Source organism: Hemiscyllium ocellatum, chromosome 16, assembly GCF_020745735.1.
Source record: "Hemiscyllium ocellatum isolate sHemOce1 chromosome 16, sHemOce1.pat.X.cur, whole genome shotgun sequence".
NCBI classification, from domain to species: Eukaryota; Metazoa; Chordata; class Chondrichthyes; order Orectolobiformes; family Hemiscylliidae; genus Hemiscyllium; species Hemiscyllium ocellatum.
Genome location: NC_083416.1, coordinates 25,378,918 through 25,400,219, shown reverse-complemented (window position 1 = coordinate 25,400,219; position 21,302 = coordinate 25,378,918). Strand labels below are relative to the sequence as shown.

The window sequence follows — 21,302 nt, the reverse complement described above, 5'->3', positions numbered from 1 at the left end:
TTCTTTGAATTATGTGACTGACCACTTAATTCAAATAAGTAGCATTGTTGTAGATTATCAACTTTCCCACACCTAACTTTCACATCGATTTCTAACTTTTTTTTCTCTTCCAGCCAATGTTTACTGACCAGAAATAATACCTGTCAACCTTTATTGACTAATGCTGTCTGATCTTAGAATTTGATCCCCAAAGCTGAGCATTATTTCTCTGTATAACCTAAGCATCTTTTCCACATTTATATTCCTGCCTCTGAGATAAAACCTAACATTCCAATAAACAGTGTCGAGTTGTGGAGTTCTTTGTAAATTTGTTTGCACCGTTTACTGATTATTGCTCCACATCTTGATAAGATCGGCACATTGAATAAGGTTTTGTAACTGTGAAAAATAATTGTGCAATATTGAAGAAATCTAAATTGAATACTGCAGTATTACTTACAAATACTGTTGAACGAATTTATTTTGGATAATACATTGTGACTTTAGCTTTTGAAATTTGCATATATCAAACAACTCCTGATAATTCAAATTTACCAACAGTTTTAATCCAACTGCCACTGGATTCGTGTATCCTGATTTCTTTTTTAGATGGCAAAAATGCCTTTTGAGCTGCTTTTGAATTACAATATTTCTTTTCCATCCAAAAGTAAGAAGCCAATTCATTAGTAATAAAAACAAATGCTATAAATACATGGTAGCAGCTGTTGGGAGAGAAAGGGTTCACATTTCAGGTGATGCTTCTTTGCAACATGTTCCACTTGAAATTTTAATTCTGCTCCTCTTTGCTGCCAAAGTGCTGGAAATACTCAGACCTATTTTTAATTTTGATTTCCAGCACCCACCAAATTTTGCTTTTTAGTACTGGAAAGTAGTGTTCAGCGGTTGCTGCTTATCAAGTGGCACTTAGCATTGGTAAGCAGACTGTCCAGTTTGGGTCCTGCTACTTCGCTCACAGATTTGGTCCAAACATTGCACCTCTGGAATTCAGCTCTGTAGGCAAAGAAAAATGACTGCCTTTAATATCAGGCAGCATTTGTTTGTGGCATCAAGAAGATCTAGCAAAATGTAAGTCAATGGGAATATTGTTAGGAGTTCTCCACTGGTTAATCATTTCAAGAATGAAGGATGGCAACTATAGTATTAAAGGAGAAAGTGAGGACTGCAGATGCTGGAGATTAGAGCTGAAAATGTGTTGCTGGAAAAGCGCAGCAGGTCAGGTAGCATCCAAGGAGCAGAAGAATAGACATTTCAGGCATGAGCCCTTCTTCAAGAATGAGGCGAGTGTGCCAAGCAGGCTAAGATAAAAGGTAGGGAGGAGGGACTTGGGGGAGGGGCATTGGAAATGCGATAGGTGGAAGGAGGTTAAGGTGAGGGTGCTAGGCCGGAGTAGGGGTGGGGGCAGAGAGGTCAGGAAGAAGATTGCAGATTAGGAAGGTGGTGCTGAGTTCGAGGGTTTGGGACTGAGACAAGGTGGGGGGAGGGGAAATGAGGAAACTGGAGAAATCTGAGTTCATCCCTTGTGGTTGGAAGGTTCCTAGGCGGAAGATGAGATGCTCTTCCTCCAGCCATCGTATTGCTATGGTCTGGCAATGGAGGAGTCCAAGGACCTGCATGTCCTTGGTGTAGTGGGAGGGAGCGTTGAAGTGTTGAGCCACGGGGTGGTTGGGTTGGTTGGTCCGGGTGTCCCAGAGGTGTTCTCAGAAACGTTTCGCAAGTAGTCGGCCTGTCTCCCCAATATAAATTTTCCAAGGAGCAGGAGAATCGATGTTTCGGGCAATGGGCCACCTACTTGCGGAACGTTTCAGAGAACGCCTCTGGGACACCCAGACCAACCAACCCAACCGCCCCGTGGCTCAACACTTAAACTCCCCCTCCCACTCCACCAAGGACATGCAGATCCTTGGACTCCTCCAAGGCCAGACCATAGCAACACGACAGCTGGAGGAAGAGCGCCTCAGTCCCAACCCTCGAACTCAGCACAGCCTTCCTAACCTGCAATCTTCTTCCCGACTTCTCCGCCCCCGCCTCCACTCCGGCCCATCACCCTCACCTTAACCTCCTTCCATCTATCGCATTTCCAACACCCCTCCCCCAAGTCCCTCCTCCCTACCTTTATCTTAGCCTGTTTGGCACACTCTTCATTTCTGAAGAAGGGCTCATGCCCGAAATGCCGATTCGCCTGCTCCTTGGATGCTGCCTGACCTGCTGCGCTTTTCCAGCAACACATTTTCAACTAAAGTATTAAAGGCCAGTCATCTCCATTTCAGTACGTTGCTGCAAGAGTTTCTCAGGGCAGTGTTCTCGACCCAACCATTTTCAGTGGTTTCACCAATGACCTTCCATCATTCAGCTAGAAGTGGGAATGATCATTGCACAATATTCAGAACCATCAGGTTAAACATTGGTGCCTGAAATGATCCCTGCATTCTGTATGTGATCCCTCTTGTTATCAGATGATTCTTCATGGTTGTGAAGTTGGCACATGAGCTATGTTCTTAAAATCCCAAGCACCAACCTTCTCTCACTTCAAATCAGACTGTATCTGCATGCAGGAAGAACTTGAGAATGACCAAGCTTGTTCTGATAATTGGCACATAACATTTGTGCCACACGCGTGCCAATCAACTATTATCTTCAACAAGGTAGAATCAAATAGTCTTGACTGCTATGTTCTTGATGGATATAAAGAAAAATCCCCAGGAAGATTTGGCCAAGAAGACAATGCAGTACATTTAGACATATCTAATCATGAACCAGTTTTGTGCATCCAACAAAGATTTTAACTATATGAAGGAATCTCTTAATAGGTTTGAATCCTTCAATTTATTACTTTCCTTAGGTCTAAATCATTGATATTATAGTCAGCAGCTATGATTCTTAGCATTGAAGCCTGTGAGTTAATCCTATCTTCAAACATTGACATTGCAAATGGAAGATCATGTAAAAGGAATATCTTGTGTAAAGAAACAATGCAAAAATGAGCACATGCTCTTCAGCTCTCCTTTCTGCATTAATTTCTTTATGTAGGGTATTTCTTTTACATAGTCTGTTTTATTTGAATCAAGCAATTGTTGGGTTGTTTGATAGGTGTATAAATGGGATGAAGTAGATGTAAACAGACTACTTCCACAAAATGTATGAATTTCATGTTTGAGTGCAGAAAATGTTTTTGCAGTAAATTATTAGACTGGAATGCACTACAAGTGTTAGTGCTGAAAGCAGAAATTGTGTCAACGGTTAAGATTGGTAGTTGAACAAAAAGCATAAAGTTCATTAGCTCAAGGTGGGGATGGTTCATTCTGCTTCCCTGAATGTTAAATGCTAGCAAGAACAGGTTGAGTTAACTAGTCCACTTTCAGGGTCCTTGTAGTTTTGGGTGGAAATGTAGTATAATTCCAGAGGATGAGATTTATGCAGCTGAAAACACAGCTGCAATTTATAAAGTTTATCGGAAGGGAGGAGGTCTGCACGAAAGAAGCAAAGTAAATTACTTTACTTGCCAGAGGTATGTGGACAATCAGTTTGTCGAGGAAATTGAAGATAGGGTCTTGTAAGGCTATGAGAGCATTTAAACTAAGGATGGAAACTTGAGACTCAGAGAGCCAATAAAGAGGAGAACTTTGGATAAGGTACCTTTGTAATGATACAGCTGGCAGAATTTTAGTTGAATTGAATTTTCTGGAGGCTGGGAAATGGACAAAACCATGTCTGCAAATAATTAAGGCATGCAGAAACAAAAAACAGAAAATGCTAGACCTAATCAGATCAGACAGTATCTATGCAATGCGAAACAGTTAACAGAGGTGATTTTTTTGAATGAAAGGTCATCTACCTGAAACTTAAATTCCATTTTGCTCTCTACAGATACTGCCTGACCTGACTATTTGCAATACTAATTTTATTTCATCTCCAGCAATATGTTGTCAAATGCATGAGTGTTTCAGTTGTAAACTGGCTGAGTTGGGGGGAGAGGGAGGGAGGAGGCGAAGACAGTTCATCTTACTAAGATGAAAGTAGCTATTCTTTATGATAGTTGGCAGGGAGTCTGAAGATTAATTCGGACTCTAAGATTTCTAGGTTGCAAGTTATCTGGCTCAGCCTTAGTGTCCAGGATGGGATGAAGTCATTGGTGAGGGCAGGAAGTTTGTACTGAACGTTACATGCACATTGGTCCTCATTATGCTTAGCTGAGAGATATTATTCAGTCTAGTATGCAAGATGAAAAGTTTACTTTTCTATATTATCTACATCCAAGACCCAAAATGAAATAAATAAGCAATGCAGATCCATACTTCACATTTTATACAAATACTTCATGGTCAGGCTCAATAAATATATTTGAAGTTCAGACAAATGAGAGCAAACTGCAGCATTCACATCTCAACATTTATTTGTGTTATCTTCAATGCATGTGAACTTTAGTCCTATAGCTACCACCATACTAACTTATGTGCCAAATGTTTAAGTTTGAAATGGGCACTATTAGAGAAAATGTATAATGGCAAAGTTTTGTAATTCTGGCAATGAAATATGGTTTTAACAAAATCTATGAAGTTTTTATTCTAATTACTCTTTATTCATTGGGGGAGAGAAAAGAAAAAGGAGCATTAATACAAACATTAAAAATCTGAGCAGGAATAGACCAATTAGTCCATTTAGCCTACCCTGTCATTTAATACTATGATAGCTAAACCTCAGTCTTAATTATACTTTCCTCCTGACCGCAAAATCAAGAGACCTAAATCAGTCAGTTTCGACTTTGAGTACACAAATAGCACGTACTACCTTCTGAGTAGATTATTCTCAAAGCCTCAAGTGAAGAGCTTTCTCCTCTTCTCAGTCCTAAATGATTGGTTCTTTATCCTATGACTGTGTGTCTTCATGTTTTAGATGCACCAATCAGAGAAACAACCTGTTAGTGTCTATGTTGTCAACTTTAAACTTTTCCTCAACATCAGAAAATTGCATTAGGTACAAAAAGAAATTGGGAAGCATAAATATCTCTCGGATATTTCAAAATGAAAGGAGACCAAAAAAAGATAGCTATAGGCCTGTTAGCTTAATGTCTATTATTGGGGAAAATGTTAATCTGTTGTGAAGGATGTAATGGGCATTTAGAATACATAATATGATGTTGGAGGTAATATATTTCTTGGATAGAAGATTGGATAACTGATAGAAGACAGCGTTGGGGTAAGGTGGGAATTTTAGGGTGACAACTAGTGGTGTGACATAGGGGTCTGGGCTGGGGCAATCACTGACACTTGGCATCAGTATGTACTATTTACAAGACACAGTGCAGAAATTCACTAAAGATCCTCAGACAGAACTTTCCAAACCCACAACCACTTTTATCTAGAAGGACAAGGATAACAGATAAATGGGAACACCACCACCTTCAAGTTCTTCTCCAAGCCACTTTCCATCTGAACTTGGAAAAATATCACTGTTGCTGGGTCAAATCCTGGAAACCCTCCCTAATGGCATTGAGAGTCAACCCACAACCGGTGAACTGCAGTAGTTCAAGAAGGCAGCTCACCACTGCCTTCTCAAGGGCAACCAGGGACGTGCAATAATGCTGGCCAGCCAGCAATGGCCATATCCCACAAATGATTTTAAAAGACATATTCACAATATATTACTGAATTGGGTGAGAGGAGTGAATCTACTATAACCAGGTTTGCGGATGATACAAAAATATATACAAAGGCAAATGGTGAGGTTCACTGAGTCTGCTGAGGAATATAAGCAGGTTAAGTGGCAAAATAATTAAATACAACATGGTAGATAATGCATTTTGGCAGGATGAATAGAGAAACTTGTTTAAATGAGGGGGAAAACTTGACAGCTCCAGTACAGAAGGATTTGGGAATCCACATGCATAAATCACAAAGTTCATCAATGTTCAGAAAGCAAATGGACATTGGCCTTTATTTCAAAGGGAGTGGAGTATAATAGTAGGGAGGACTTGGTAAAACAATATAAGGCACTAATCAGACCACAGCTGGAATAGTGTGAACAATTTTGACCCCTTTATCTAAGGAAGATATGCTGGATTTGTAGGTTGTACAGAGAAGGTTCACTAGGTTGTTTCTGGTTTATGAGGAGGTTGTGGAGGTAGGGTGTTTAATCATTGGAATTTAGAAGAATGAGAGGCATTGAAACATTCAAGATTCTTGGGGGAGTTGATAGGGTAGATGCGGCAAGATTGTTCCCAGTTATGGAAGAGCCTAGGACCAGAAGGCATAACTTCAAAGTGAGGACTCACCCATTTAAGATGGATGAAGACAAATTTCTACTTGACTGGGTAGCAAATATGTGCAGAGAGTTGTATATATATTCAAGGAACAATAGACACGCTTAAGAAATCCAGGAAAAGACAAGAAAGCAGATTTGAGGATTATCAGATGCGCCATTATCTTTCTGGTGGAGTCGATTTGTCGTGCTGAATGGCCTGCTTCTCTGATAGCTTATGGTCTTGCATTCCCTCTTACACCCTTAAAACATAATCAGAGTTAAGTACATTCCCTCTTAAACTTCTTTCTGCTTTCAGTCCCTTTCATTTGGTATCCATGTTGTAACATTCCTTTAATCCAATGGGCTTTCACTTTACGAACGAATATTACTTTTCTTTCTAACTCCTTTTGTAAATCTGCATGCACAGCAATTATTCTGCCTTCGTGAACTTCTACATCATTCCAAAGTGTTCTATCAGGTTAGTTGAGCACTCTTTGCCTTTAAAGATACCTGGTGACTTAAATTTGTTAGCCCATATTTTTCCAAAAAAAAATGTTCATATATACTTGGAAGCCTGTGCAAGTTTCAGTGTGAACCAAATACAAACTATGCAGATTTTGAAGTGCTATAACAAAAAGGAATGAAATCTCCAAATTAGTGCTATAAAAGCAATAACATAGTTTACGTGTATCTATTTTAAGAAAGGGTAATTGATCGGTAGAAGGCACATTTTACAGCATAAATGCTTTCCTGATGTGAATTCTTTAATAATTTAATATTTGTTTTTTCTAGGTCATTCTTCACTCTTCCCTGTTGAAGATGGGTTCCTTGATGATGGACGTGGTGATCAAACACTTCATAGTGGCATAAGTTCTCCTCATTGTTTTCCTCATCAAAATGGTGAACGAGTGGAGCGATATTCCCGTAAAGTGTTTGTTGGTGGCTTGCCACCTGATATTGATGAAGGTAGTGCTGCATCTTTGCAAATATAGTTTGTTTCAAAATATAAATAAATATTTTCTATTTCCCTTAGCTGTTAGTACTTTTTCCTGTATTCACAGACATAGAATATATTTTTTACATCCTCAGCAGAATAACAATCTATGTAGTTGAAAGAGACTGAGCACATTTTTGTTCAAACAGATGAAATCACAGCTAGCTTTCGTCGTTTTGGTTCTCTGGTTGTTGACTGGCCTCATAAAGCAGAAAGCAAGTCATACTTTCCACCAAAAGGTAAGTCAAATTAGATCTGACACTGATCTTTTTGTGTAGTGCTATGATTGAGAAAGGTCACATTTGAACGATGCCGTCGTAATCTTCATTGTCTGTACAAATGCACTGTTCATCTTTGTTTTAACCTTGTTGCATGTAATGAAAGGAGATGATCATCACAATCAGAGATACTTGAGTCAATTTTAAAGAATCTAAATCTTTGCAAAACTGACATTTCTATTTAAGGTGACATTAAGAACTGCAACAGTGTCTTGGTGTAGGTCGGTAGTGTCAACTTGGAATAATTGTGAAGCATTGTTTGCAGGCTGTGAAAATGTTGGGTTTTCTGTTGGGCGTGGTGGGTACTGACTCCAAGATTAAAAGTGAGAGTGGGCACTGAATTGAGATGCAGGTTGCTGGGATCATATATTGGTCATGTTGTTAATTGACATGAGGGGACATAAAAATATGATTACTATTAAGCTGATTGGGGTAAAGGAAGCTACTTGTACAATAGAAGGACCTTAACACTAATTTGAAGTGGAGTTCCAGACAGAGCCTAGGAAGAGTGTACCATTATGGTAAGGTCCTAGGGAATGTTGCTTGAAAGTGGAGTTGCAGGTAGATAGGATATTTAGGAAAGCATTTGGTGAGCTTTCCTTTATTGACCAGAGCAATAAGTATGGGAGTTGGGAGGTCATGTTGTGGCTATACAGGACATTGATTAGGCCACTTTTGGAATATTGCATGCAATTCTGGTCTCCCTCTTATAAGAAGGATGTTCTGGAACTTGAAAGGATTCAGAAAAGATTTACAAGAATGTTGCCAGGATTGGAAGATTTGAGCTGTAGGGAGAGGCTGAATAGGTTGGAGCTGTTTTCCCTGGAGACTGAGGTAGGGTGTATAATCTCATAAAGGTTTATAAAATCATGGGGGCATGGATAGGATAAATAGTCAAGGTAATTTCCCTGGGTTGGGGGGAGTCCAGAACTAGAGGGCATAGATTTAGGGTGAGACAGGAAAGGTTTAAAAGGGACCTAAGGTACAACCTTTTCAAGCAGAGGGTGGTGCATGTATAGAATGATCTGCCAGAGGAAATGGTGGAGGCTGATACAATTGCAGCATGTAAAAGGCAAGGATATATGAATAGGGGGTTGAGAGGGATATGGGGCAAGTGCTGGCAAATGGGACTAGATTAATTTAAGATATCTGGTCAGTATGGACGAGTTGGAGTGAAGGGTCTGTTTCTGTGCTGTATATCTCTATGACTCTATGCCACAATCTTGAATAAATTCAAAAAATTGGGAGGAGGAAATAATTTAGTAATTTCTTGTGTGTAAAACTGATATTGGATATGTTTATCAATGGGACACCTGATCTGAGCATAGGGTGAGGATGCAGCTAAATTCCTTTTTCAAATATGGCAGCCGCTTAAACATTCGATCCCTAGTAAATGTTGATGTTTGCCTCATGTCTGTTTGGATTTCTGTTCCTCCTGTTTTCCTGTGAATGCAGCCCAACAAACAGCTGTTAACAAAAAGAAACTTGCATTTCTTTCAAATTCAATTAATATACTCTTGAAGAAGTCAGTATTCCTCCCAGCTCATTCACACACTTGAAGGCCATTCTTTTGATATTCAAAGCTGTACGATCCCTATAATTTCCCTATAATTGGCATTCTGGGGTCACCAGTGTTCCAAAACTTAACTAGACTACATAAATGCTATGGCTACATCTTAAACATTTATCCATCAGCAGTACAACATGGCTGAGCCATTGTTGAAATATATTACAAAACCAAGCTTGGTAACTGACACAACTGGTCGGCTGAGGGTCTCTTTGCATGCAATTAAACTCTATAACTGTAAGACCACCTTCAATTAGTATTTCCCAGTCTGCAACATCTGCCAGATACATACACAAGGACAGTAAGCACATGGGAATACCACCACTTCCAAGTTGTCCAAGCTATTCAGAATTGGAAATAAATCGCCATTCTAATTTATTTTTATAAAATTTCAATTCATAATTTTTTTTAAGTGACCATCTTCCATGGTATTTTGAAAGATATGCTTTGTCAAAACTTCCTTCACTCATCATTTGTGGAGATAAAATAATCTGAAGCATCTTGCTGATCTTCAAATCAGTTTTGTAGTCAATTTTCTTGAAGACTTTCCCCAACTGCGATGTGTAATAATATGATCAAGGAGGCTTGGAGAAAAAAGTAGGTTCAATTTTTTAAAAGACGACATAGGATAAGGTATATCAGAGTAAAATTTCAAACTTAACAGTTAAAATATAGAACTAGGAAGAGAAAATGGTCAAGGAAAACTGTTGGGTAGGTTCATGGTGTAGATAAGTGTTAATGCCATAATGTTCTAAAGCAATTTTCAGTGTAGTTTTATTTACAAAATAGTATTTTGATCTAGTGATAATCTTTCCAAACTTATAGAGCAAAAATATAATCCTACCCGCAACCTCAGAACTAGGAATTGTTGAAGGTTCAATATTTAGATCCTTGCATAGTTTTCTGGAATATCCCTTTAGCTTGTTAGGATTATTGCAGAACTTTTAATCTGTCAAGGTATAACATTGTATATGAGCCCTTAACAAAGAGCTGAAAATTTGATACTTGGGATTCCAAAATTTATATTCCAATGGTTACAAAAGGTGAAATGCTACCTAGATGAATAACAAGACTATTTGACCTGAATAAATCACTTATTATTCTTTGTAGGCTATGCATTTCTGCTGTTTCAGGAGGAAGGTTCTGTGCAAGCTTTAATTGACGCTTGCATTGAAGAGGATGGAAAGTTATACCTCTGTGTATCAAGTCCAACCATCAAGGATAAACCAGTAAGTAGATTTCATTGAGCGCAATGAGAACAAAAGTATATTAGTATCATCTTAAATTTAAGAATGGATATATGTTTGATTTTTAAGTTTAAATAATTGTAAATGTAAGCATTTTTAAACATACAGGTTCAAATACGACCATGGAATCTCAACGATAGTGATTTTGTAATGGATGGTTCTCAGCCACTTGATCCACGGAAAACCATTTTTGTAGGTGGTGTCCCCAGGCCTCTAAGAGCCGGTAAGCCAAGAAGAGCAAAACAATACTCCCATTGTATAAAATGTCTTTTTTTTGGGAATTATTCCATCTCCCATGGCATTCCATATGTGGAATTTAATTAGAGATTGAGGAATAATTGGACTGAGATACATAAATATTTATTTATTCTCCTAATAATGAGGCAGGTGTAAATACATCCTGAAAACCGAAAGAACTGCGTATGCTGGAAATCAGAAACGAAAACAGAAATTGTTGGAAAAACTCAGCCAGTCTGGTAGCATCTGTGGAGAGAAATCAGAGTTAATGTTTTGGGTCCAGTGACCCTAAATCAGAACTGATTAAACTCCTTCAGTTCTGAAGAAGGGTCTTCAGATCTGAAATTTTAACTCTTGACTTCTCTGCATAGGTGCTGCCAGACTGCTCAGCTTTTCCAGCAATTTCTATAATTACTTCATGTCATATTTACGTAAGTAGTTTCAGTTATTAATGTGAAAAGTTTGAGATCAAAAGCCAGCAGACATCGGATTTTCATACTAAAAACATAAAAATGGGTACATATAAAATGCAAAATAATTTTATTCAATCTGATTTCCACATTTTAGTTCTGAGGCCATTTCAGTCCTTCATGTTCTTTCTTCATCTCTCAACCATTACACACACCGTTCTGAAGAAATATTTTCAGTTTGTCATATGGCTGATTTGAAAGATAAAGTTAACATGATGCCTGTGAATACAGTTATAAAATTTTGTTGCATTTTTAAAAAAAAGCAAATATGCCATTTTCTTCGTATTTTGTGACTTGAAAAAAATTGCAGAATGAGCATTTCAAGAGGATGTAAAATAAGTTATTGAATCCCATGACAATCCTTTAATAATATTTTAACATTTCCAAGAAACTACTAAAACTGTATATGTGTAGAACTGTTGTTAATCTAGCTGTGAAAAGTGCAACTTGACATTAAAATGATTGTGTACTTTAGAAAAAGCCCAACTTTATTAAAATCTTGAATGTGACTCTTTGTTCTGAATAAACACATTTTGATGTGATAAAACACTCCCCAAACGAGTTGGACCAAAGGGTCTGTTTCCATGCTGTACATCTCTATGTCTTCATATGAAAAGAAAGTAATAAGCATTGTCACTATACTACTGGATGTTACATCAACAATTCTGACTATGACTGAATTGAAGAGGAATTCCTTCCCTAGGAGAACAGTGAATTTCTGGAATTTTCTACCCTGGTGGGATGTGAGCTCAGTCACTGAATATGTTTAAGACAAGAGATGCATAGAATTCTAGACACTGATGTCATTAGGGACATGGGGATAATGCAGGAAAATGGCATTGAAGCCAATGATTGGCCATGGTTTAGACTTGTGAAGCAGGCTGAAGGCAGTGATAACCTTGCTCCAGTGTTCCTAAGGCAGTAGAAGTGAAAATCAAAAGTTATGCAACATATACATATGATGATAAAAAGTGAATCTATTACCAGAAGAACTTTCAGTGGATCCCTGAGCACCATAGACTCTTCAGCTGTGCAGTGCAATTCAGTTCAGAGCTTTAGTCAGTTCTCTCTCTCTCACACATACACCAACACACACACACACACACACACACACACACACACACACACACACACTCTTCAAACTTGTAAGCTCCAGTTTCTTTCAGTTTTTTAAAACTCTTTGTGCTAAGGGATGTGTGTATTGGGACTGTAACAAAGAACAATATAGCGCAGAACAGGCCCTTTGGCCCTTGATGTTGTGCCGACCTGTGAGCTAATCTAAGCCCATCCTCCTACATTATCCCATCATCATCCATATGTTTATCCAAGGATTGTTTAAATCTCTCTAACGTGGCTTAGTTAACTACATTGGCGGGCAGGGCATTCCATGGTCTTACCACTCAGTAAAGAACCTGCCTCAGACATCTGTCTTAAATCTGTCACCCTTCAATTTATAGCTATGTTCCCTCATGCAAGCTGGCGTCATCATCCTAGGGAAAAGACTTTCACTGTCTATCCTATCCAATCCTCTGATCATCTTGTATGTCTCTATCAAATCCCCTGTTAGTCTTCTTCTTTCCAATGAGAACAGATCCAGGTCTCTCAGCCTTTCCTCATAAGACCTTCCCTCCAGACCAGGCAATATCCTGGTAAATCTCCTCTGCATCTTTTCCAATGTTTCCACATCCTTCCTATAATGGGGCGACCAGAACTATACACAATATTCCAAGTGCGGCCGCACTAGCATTTTGTATAGTTGCAGCATGACATTATGGCTCCAGAACTCAATCCCTCTACCAATAAAACCTAACACACTGTATGCCTTCTTAACAGCACTGTCAACCTGGGTTGCAACTTTCAGGGATCTCTGTACATGGACTCCAAGGTCACTCTTCACATCCACACTACCAAGAATCTTTCCAATGACCCAGTATTCTGCCTTCCTGTTACTCTTCCCAAAGTGAATCACTTCACATTTATCTGCACTGAACTCCATTTGCCATCTCTCAGCCCAATTCTGCAGTTTGTCCAAGTCACCCTACAACATTCTTCCACACTGTCCACTACTCCACCAACTTTAGTGTCATCTGCAAACTTATTAACCCATCCATCTATGCCTGCATCTAAGTCATATATGAAAATGACAAACAGCAGTGGTCCCAAAACAGATCCTGGTGGCACACCACTACTAACTGGACTCCAGGCTGAATAATTTCCATCAATCACCAGTTACTGTCGTCTTACAGAAAGCCAGACTTCAAATCCAAACTGCTAAATCACCCTCAATCCCATACCTCTGCATTTTCTCCAGCAGCCTACAATGTGGAACCTTATCAAAGGCCTTACTGAAGTCCATGTACACCACGTCAACTGCCCTATCCTCATAGTTTGTGAGACATGACCTGCCTTTGACAAAACCATGCTGACTATCTACAATCAAATTGTTGCTTGGTAGATGATGATAAATCCTATCTCTAATAATCCTTTCCAAAACTTTTCCGACAACAGATGTAAGGCTCCTTGGTCTATAATTACCTGTGCCATCTCTACTCCCCTTCTTGAGCAAAGGCATAACATTTGCAATCCTCCAGTCCTCTAGTACTAAACATGTAGACAATAACGACTCAAAGATCAAAGCCAAAGGCTCTGCTATCTCTTCCCTAGCTCCCATGAGAATCCTTGGATAAATCCCATCCAGCACAGGGGACTTGTCTGTTTTCATTCCTTCTAGAATTGATAACACCTCTTCCTTATTAACCTCGAACCTTTCTAGTCTAATACCTCATATCTCATTCTTCTCCTCTACAATATTCTCCTTTTCCTGAGCGAAAACTGATGAGAAATATTGTTTAGTACCTCTCCGATCTCCAGAGTCCACACTTAACTTCCCACTTCTGTCTTTGACTGGCCCTATTCCTACTCTAGTCATCCTTTTATGCCTCACATACCTATAGAAGGCTTTAGGGTTCTTCTTTATTCTACCTGCTAAAGACTACTTATGTCCTCTCTTTGCTCTTATTAACTTTCTCTTTAAATCCTAGCTAATCTGTAACTCTCTATCGCCTCATCTGAACCATCTCGTCTCATTGTCACATTAAGCCTCCTCTTTCCACTTAACAAGAGATGCACTTTCTGTAGTAAACCATGGTTCCCTTTCCTTGTCACTTCCTTCCTACCTGACAGGGGCTTATCTATCAAGGACACGCAATATTTGTTCCTAAAACCAACTCCACGTTTCGATTGTCTCCATCCCCTGCATTTTGCTACACCATTCTATGCATCCAAAGTGTTGCCTAATCGCATTATAATTGCCCTTTCCCCATTGATAACTCTTGCTCTGTGGCATATACAGATCCCTTTCCATCGCTAAACTAAACATAACTGAATTATGGTCATTTTCTCCAAAGTGCTTACCTACCACTAAATCAAACACCTGGCCTGGTTCATTACCAACCACCAGATCCAGTGTGGCCTCCCCTCTTGTCGGCCCTTCGACATACTGTGTTAGGAAACCCTCCTGCACAAATTGGGCAAAAAATTGATCCATCCAACGTACCAGAGTTGTAAATTCCCATCAATGTTGGGGAAGTTAAAGTCCCCCATAATGACTACCCTGTTCCTTTCACTCCTACCCAGAATTGTTTTGCCGATCCTCACCTCCACCTCCCTGGAACTCTGTGGAGGCCTATAAAAATACTCCCAGCACTGTGACCTCTCCTCTCCTGTTTCTAACTTCAACCCTTACCACCTCAGTAAATGAGTCCTCTCAAAAGTTATTTTAGCCACAGTTATACTGTCCTTGACGAACAAAGCTACACCTCTTTATTTTATCGCCTTGCTTGTTCTTAATGAATGATCTAAATCCTGGAACATGCAATGTGCATTACTGACCCTGCTCTATCCATGTCTCCAAAATGGCCACAACATCGAAATCCTAGGTGCCTATCCATGCTGCAAGCTCACCTACCTTATTTCGGATACTTTTGGCGTTGAAGTAGAAACATTTCACTCCAGCTTGCTGCCAACACATTCCTGTGACCGTGAAATCCTGTCCAGTCCTCCCTACATCATGGACCCGTCATCTGGAAGGCAACGCACGAACTGTGAGCTTCGTTCGTTCCCAATAAACCTTCTAACAATTGGGTCCCCAATGACTCACACCCTCTTTCTTTCCCTCCTTCCCTTCTGTGAATTAGGGACAGACTCTGCGCCAGAGACATGCACCCCATTGCATGCCCCTGGCAAGTCATTCCCCCCTCAACAGTATCCAAAACAGTATACTTTTTTTTCAGGGGAACGACCACATGGGAAAACTTACGCTGTCCAAACCAGACTTAATGATCCTGTATTTTCGGAACAGCATCATTAAGTCAGATTTGGAAAGCATAACTTATCCAGTATTCTGTTTTTCCTCTTTGTATTCTATTCCGTAATTCTGTAAATAAATCACGTTTGTTTAAAACTTGGCAGTCAACCCAGTTAATTTACTCCGGGAATCTCCACTATACACCTAGTGAAACAAATAGTTAAGCTATGGTCTGGGATACCTGCTTCAAAATATTTTGAGGGGTCTGGCTGAGTCCATTATAACCAGAATGTCAAGGACTCTTTAGGATAGTGCTAAAAATGTTTTGTCATAGTCCTTGATATGTGTCGCACTTTAAAATCAAGTGGGAAACCATGCTTGTTAAAGACTGACTTCTCTAAAATTTATTTGCCATTTAACAGTTGGTGGATACCCTCCACATCTGTTTGTTTATTTAAATAATTGGAAAGTTGAGGTTGACTGGAAATTGCTGTAATGTGCACCTGGTAGACAAAAGTCTAGTGGGAGAAGACAGTTGGAAAATTGACCCTGAGTCTCTTATCTCAAGTTTTAAAACCAGTTTCTACTGCATAATTACTACTTTGGAAATAAGTGATATGAATCAGAAATTGTGATAACAATAGGATTGAATGGCAACTTGCACATGTACGCAGTATTTAAAACAGAGAAACATATATTGAAGTGTTTTATGGATGATAATTTAGCAGCAAAAGTGATGCCAGGGCAAAGTTACCAACAGAGTTGTTTAAAAGCTTGATCAAAATATTGGGTTTTGAAGTTCTCTTATTGAGAGGTGAAGAGATTTCTGGAGAAAATTCTAAAGCTTGAGTCTTGGTTTATGTTTGATCAAAGGCATAAGCACCAATGGTAAAGGAGAAGTGAGCAGGCAAAGCATGAATCAAAGAAAAGAGATTCTCTTTTGATTCAGGGTGTAGGATTGCTAATTGCTCTCAAAGTGATAGTGAGATGCATCCTTGATTACTGCAGTTCATTGGGTGTAGGCGCATCCACAATGCTGTTAAGCTTGGTGTCCCTGGATTTTGACCTAATGACAGTGTGCGGACACTGATTTATTTTCAAATTGGGGTGGTGAGTAGCTTGCCAAAGAACTTGCAGCCCATAGTGTTCTCATGTATCTGTTGCTGTGTCCTTTAAGATAGCGCTGGTCATGGTTTTGGAAGGTGCTGTCTCAGGATATGTGGTGAATATTTGCAGTGCCACCTCGTACATGGTATATATTGCTGCTATTGTGTGTTGGTGGAGAGAGCACTGGCACCATTCCACAATCTGGAATGGTCTGCTTGGTGCCGAATGGTGTCAGCTTCTGAAGTGTTGTTGGAGTTGTACTCACCTAAGCAAGTTGGGGAACCAACAAAATTCTAGAGAAGCTAAACAGGCTGGAGCAGGTTTTGAAGAAGTCATGCTGGATTGAAGATTAACTCTGTTTCTCTCCCCACAGATGCTGCCAGATCTCCTGAGTTTCGAGCATTTTCTGTATTTTCTTCAGATTTACAGCATTTTCTGTAGTTTGCTTTTATTGAGCAAGCATGAGTGTTCTACCAGTCCTGACATGTGCCTTGTAGATAGCTTTGGGCTTGGGGGAGACAGGATGTAAATTACTTGCTGCAGGATCCTTAGCCGCTGAACTGATATTGTAGCACATTATTTATAAGGCTAGTCCTGTATGCTTTCCGGTCAGTGATAACCCCAGGTTAATGTTAGAGAATTCAGAAATTGCAATGCATGTGTTCTGGTTTAGATTTTTCTTTTTGGTGGTGCCATTGCCTAACACTTGTGTGGCATGAATGGTGCTCGCTGCTTGGACCATTAGATATAGAAGCAGAATTAGACCATTCGCACTATTGAGTCTACTCTGCCACTTGATTATGCCTGATATGTTTCTCAACCCCATTCTTCTGACTTCTCCCTGTTACCTTTGATCCCCTCACTAATCAAGAACCTATCTATCTCTTGTCTTAAATACACTCAATGACTTGGCTGTCAGCCTGCTGTGGCAGTGAGTTCCACAGATCTTCCACCCTCTGGCTGAAGAAATTCCTCCTCCTCTCAGTTCTAAAGGGTTGTCCCGCCCCTCTGATGCTGTGCCCTCTGGTTCTAGTCTCTTACAAGTGGAAACCATCTTCTCCCCGTCTACTCCATTCAGGCTTCTCAGTATTCTAAATTTAAGTGGGATTCCCCCCCCCCTTCATTCTTCTTGTTTGCATTAAGTACAGACCCAGAGTCCTCAACCTTTTTTTATGACAAGCCCTTCATTCCTGGGATCATTCTGGACCTTCTCCAATACCAGCCCAAAATTGCTCAGTTTTCCAAATGCAGTCTGGCCAGACCCTCAGCAGTACATCTCTGCTCTTGTATGCTAGCCCTCTCTAAATGAATCCTAAAATTGCATTTGCCTGCTTAACTGACAATTAAGCTTGCACGTTAACCTCAAGAGAATCCTGAACTAAGGCTTCCAAATCCCTTTTGTACATCAGATTTCCAAAGTCTTTCCCTGTTTAGACAAGTCTCTCTCTTCTTCCTACCAACCCGTTCTTCCCAACGCTTCACTTTCCCACATTGTATTCTACATGCTACTTCCTTGCCCACTTGCCTAGCCCAAGTCATCCTCCAGTCTTCCCACTTCCTGAACACTACCTGTCCCTCAACCTATGTTTTCATCATCTGCAAACTTAGCAACAATCCCCTTTGTTCCTTCATCCTGATCATTAATGTAGAATGTAAGTAGTTTTGGTCTTAATGATGGCCCCTTGACAGCACCTGCCATCCTAAAAGTTGCCCGTTTACCCCCATTCTCGCCTTCTGCCAGTCAGCCAGTCCTTATCCATGTCAATAACTTGCCCCTTAGACCATGGGCTTTCTTTCTTATCACTTGTCAGCCCAAGCCTGGACATTGTCTTGCTGCAATTGGATTAAAACTGCTTCAGTATCTGAGGTGTTGAGAATGGTGCTAATATACTGCAATCATTAGCGAACGACCCTTATGATAATGAGAAGCTCATTGATGAAGCAGCTGAAAATGGTTGGACTGTAGACACTACCTTGGGCAATTCCTGCAACATGTCCTGGAGCTGACAATTCCTCTGAGCATGGTAGTACAGCACAGTACGATGGAGGATCTCCTTGATGTGAAGACTGCATTTTGTGTGCACAAGAACAGGTGGTTATTCTACCAATGCTGTTATGAACTGATACAGGATTCAAGGAGACATTGATGATTCTATTTAAATCTGAGAATAAAAATATTCAATTTGAGGCATTTCAGGCCAATGTTAGTCACTAAAGAGACATCATAGAAAGTGCGACAGTAGATGTGCCATATTTTCTCATAACGAACTGTTTATCTGGACTTTGAGGTAGTCAAAGTATTGTTGAATCTGTCAGTGACAAAGGTGATTATTGAGGATTTCCTCTGCCAACCATTGTTTTTAGACATCCAGGTTTAATCTCTGCAGCTGTCTTTCAAAACAGTTCCCATCTTCTCTCCTCCACCATTCACCTGCCCACTTTGAAGGATTATAAAAAAGTCCTTTTCAATGTGTCCTTTTGCTTAGCATCATTTTGTTTTGTCTCTCTCAGTAAAAATCCTTGGCTGTTCTTGTTTTGTTAATTTTGTATAAATCCAATTTGTTCCTGACACATGGTGGTTTATTTGTTTTTATTCAAAGTCCTGCGCACACAGGTAACGAAAATTATAATGGATTCAGAAGAACATTTTGACCCCTAACCTACATTTGGTATCCAAGTGACATCCTTGATTTTTCTATCTTCTATCAAGTAATTGTCCATGTTTGCTTTTGACCCGAAGAGTGTGGTACTCATATGCTAATGAAAAATTCTTTCAGTTCTGTTTTAATTTTTTTTAAAAAAGAAGACATTTTGATGCTGATCAGAGCACATCAACAGGTCTAGCAACATCAGTTGTGTTGAAAGGTCAGTGAACTCAAAACTGTTTTTCTCACTGCAGATGCTGCCAGACCCACTGAGTTTCTCCAGCACCTTGTATTTTTGTTTTAGATCTCCAGTGTCCATAGTTCTTTGTTTTGTTTTGATGCTGATTGCCTTTCTTGTGTGTGTCACTCATCTTACGCTCTTATCCTCACTCTTAACTGGGACACTTGATGCAAAATACATTAATGACAGCATGCTACTCTTTGTTATTCCATTAGTAAATATTACCCTAGACTGGGAAGTGCTTATGATTATAATAGTAAAATATATATCAGGAGCTGTAATAAACGTCTGGTGGATCTTTCATATCATATTACCTATGACTAACTCTTATGTCATTGGAGATAACATAAACATCACCATATCCAGTACAAATACCTTGCTAAAAGCAAAACTGACATCACAGTAATAGTTCCCTTTTTAAAGATGTCATGCACCTAGACTATGACATTCTCTCAGGAAAAAAAATACAAAGAATGGATGTACAAGTTTAATAGAAAAAAAGGAGTCAATAAATAGGCAAAATTATTTAAACATACATTGCTTTGAATGGTGCAATTGCAAAAAACTTGCAGGCTGGGCAGTTGAGTGAAAAATAGGTTGCTATATAGTTTATTGATTTGAAGGAGCCGGTGTTGGACTGGGGTGCACAAAGTTAAAATTCATGCAACACCAGGTTATAGTCCAACAGGTTTATTTGGAAGCACTAGTTTTCAAAGTGCTGCTTCTAGAAACCTGTTGGACTATAACCTGGTGTTGTGTGATTTTTGACATTGTTTAATGTGAGATGGTAGGTATGGCAAGAAAAACAAATCCCACCAATGCCTTAGAAAATAAATTGTGTGGGATAGGTGAACAAATGAATCTAAAGGATTCAGGTGAATAAATAATTAAAAACAGCACCACAGATGACTTTCTTAAAACAAAAAATGACTAAAACTGTTAATAAAATACTGGGATTTATTTCTAGGGTTATAGAATTGACCAGTAGCGAAATTTATATGAAATGTGTAAGACCTTGGCCAGGCCACACTTAAGAGTACTGTGTACAATTCTGGTTTCCATATTAGAAAAAGGATATGGGAGCATTTTGAGTGCAAAAAGATTTGCAAGGATGATACCAGAACTGAAGAGATTACAGCTATTGGGGAACATGGACCAGGTTGGAACCTTTTCTTTAGAGACATAATAGATTTTTTAACAACTTAGAATAATTTGTATTTATGTAGCACCTGATAAAAATGTCCCAAAGCACTTCACAGGAGCATTACAAAACAAAATATGGCATTAATTCACATAGAGAACTTCTATGAACTCTGTCAAAAAGGAATTTTAAGGAATGGCTTAAAGGAGGAACGAAATTGAAAACATTGAGGGTATTCCAGAGGTTCAGCTCTGGACAGTTGATAATGTGGCTACTAGTGGTGAAGCTGTCAAATAAGTGCCATAAATACAGGGTAGTTTTGAATAAATCTAACAGAAATACAAATAAATTTCTTCACGCCAGAGTGGTTAGAATGTGAAACTTATTACTCTAAGAAATGGTTAAAGCTAATAGCTTAGCTGCTTTCAAAAGGAAGCTTGATGAGTGCATCAGGGAAATAGGATGAGAGAGATTTGCTGAAAGGCTGAGAGTTGGATTGAATAGGAAGAGAGTTACAAACAGTGCAGGCAAATTAAGCCAAATGACATTGTAAATAGGACATAGACTGCGGAGTGGCAGTTGGAGTTTAATTTGGATAAATGCAAGGTATTGCATTTGGTAAAGCAAAGAAGGGCAAAACTCATACAGTTAATGGTAGGATCCTAGGTAGTGTTGCAGAACAGAGAGACCGAAGTTTCAGGTACATAATTCTTTGAAATTTGTGTTACATGTAGACAAGGTTCAGGCATTTGGTACGCTTGCCTTCACGTTGAGGTTGTGCAGGACATTGGTGAGGCCCTTTCTGGAGTACTCTGTGCATTTCTGATTGCTT

General features: G+C 39.4%; 1 protein-coding gene across 3 annotated transcripts in view; it reads left to right on the top strand.

Annotated features, from left to right (window-relative positions):
• The window catches only part of cpeb4b (cytoplasmic polyadenylation element binding protein 4b), a 120,974-nt gene that overhangs the window by 91,026 nt on the left and 8,646 nt on the right, over window positions 1–21,302 (top strand). For all 3 annotated transcript variants that reach the window (XR_009645534.1, XM_060837083.1, XM_060837084.1), the window contains 4 exons: window positions 7,030–7,203; window positions 7,381–7,470; window positions 10,187–10,305; window positions 10,432–10,546. Coding sequence is in view for 2 of the 3 variants with exons in the window: in XM_060837083.1 (XP_060693066.1) it covers window positions 7,030–7,203; window positions 7,381–7,470; window positions 10,187–10,305; window positions 10,432–10,546 (498 nt within the window). In the remaining variant the exon portion in view is untranslated. The remainder of the gene's footprint in view (window positions 1–7,029; window positions 7,204–7,380; window positions 7,471–10,186; window positions 10,306–10,431; window positions 10,547–21,302) is intronic.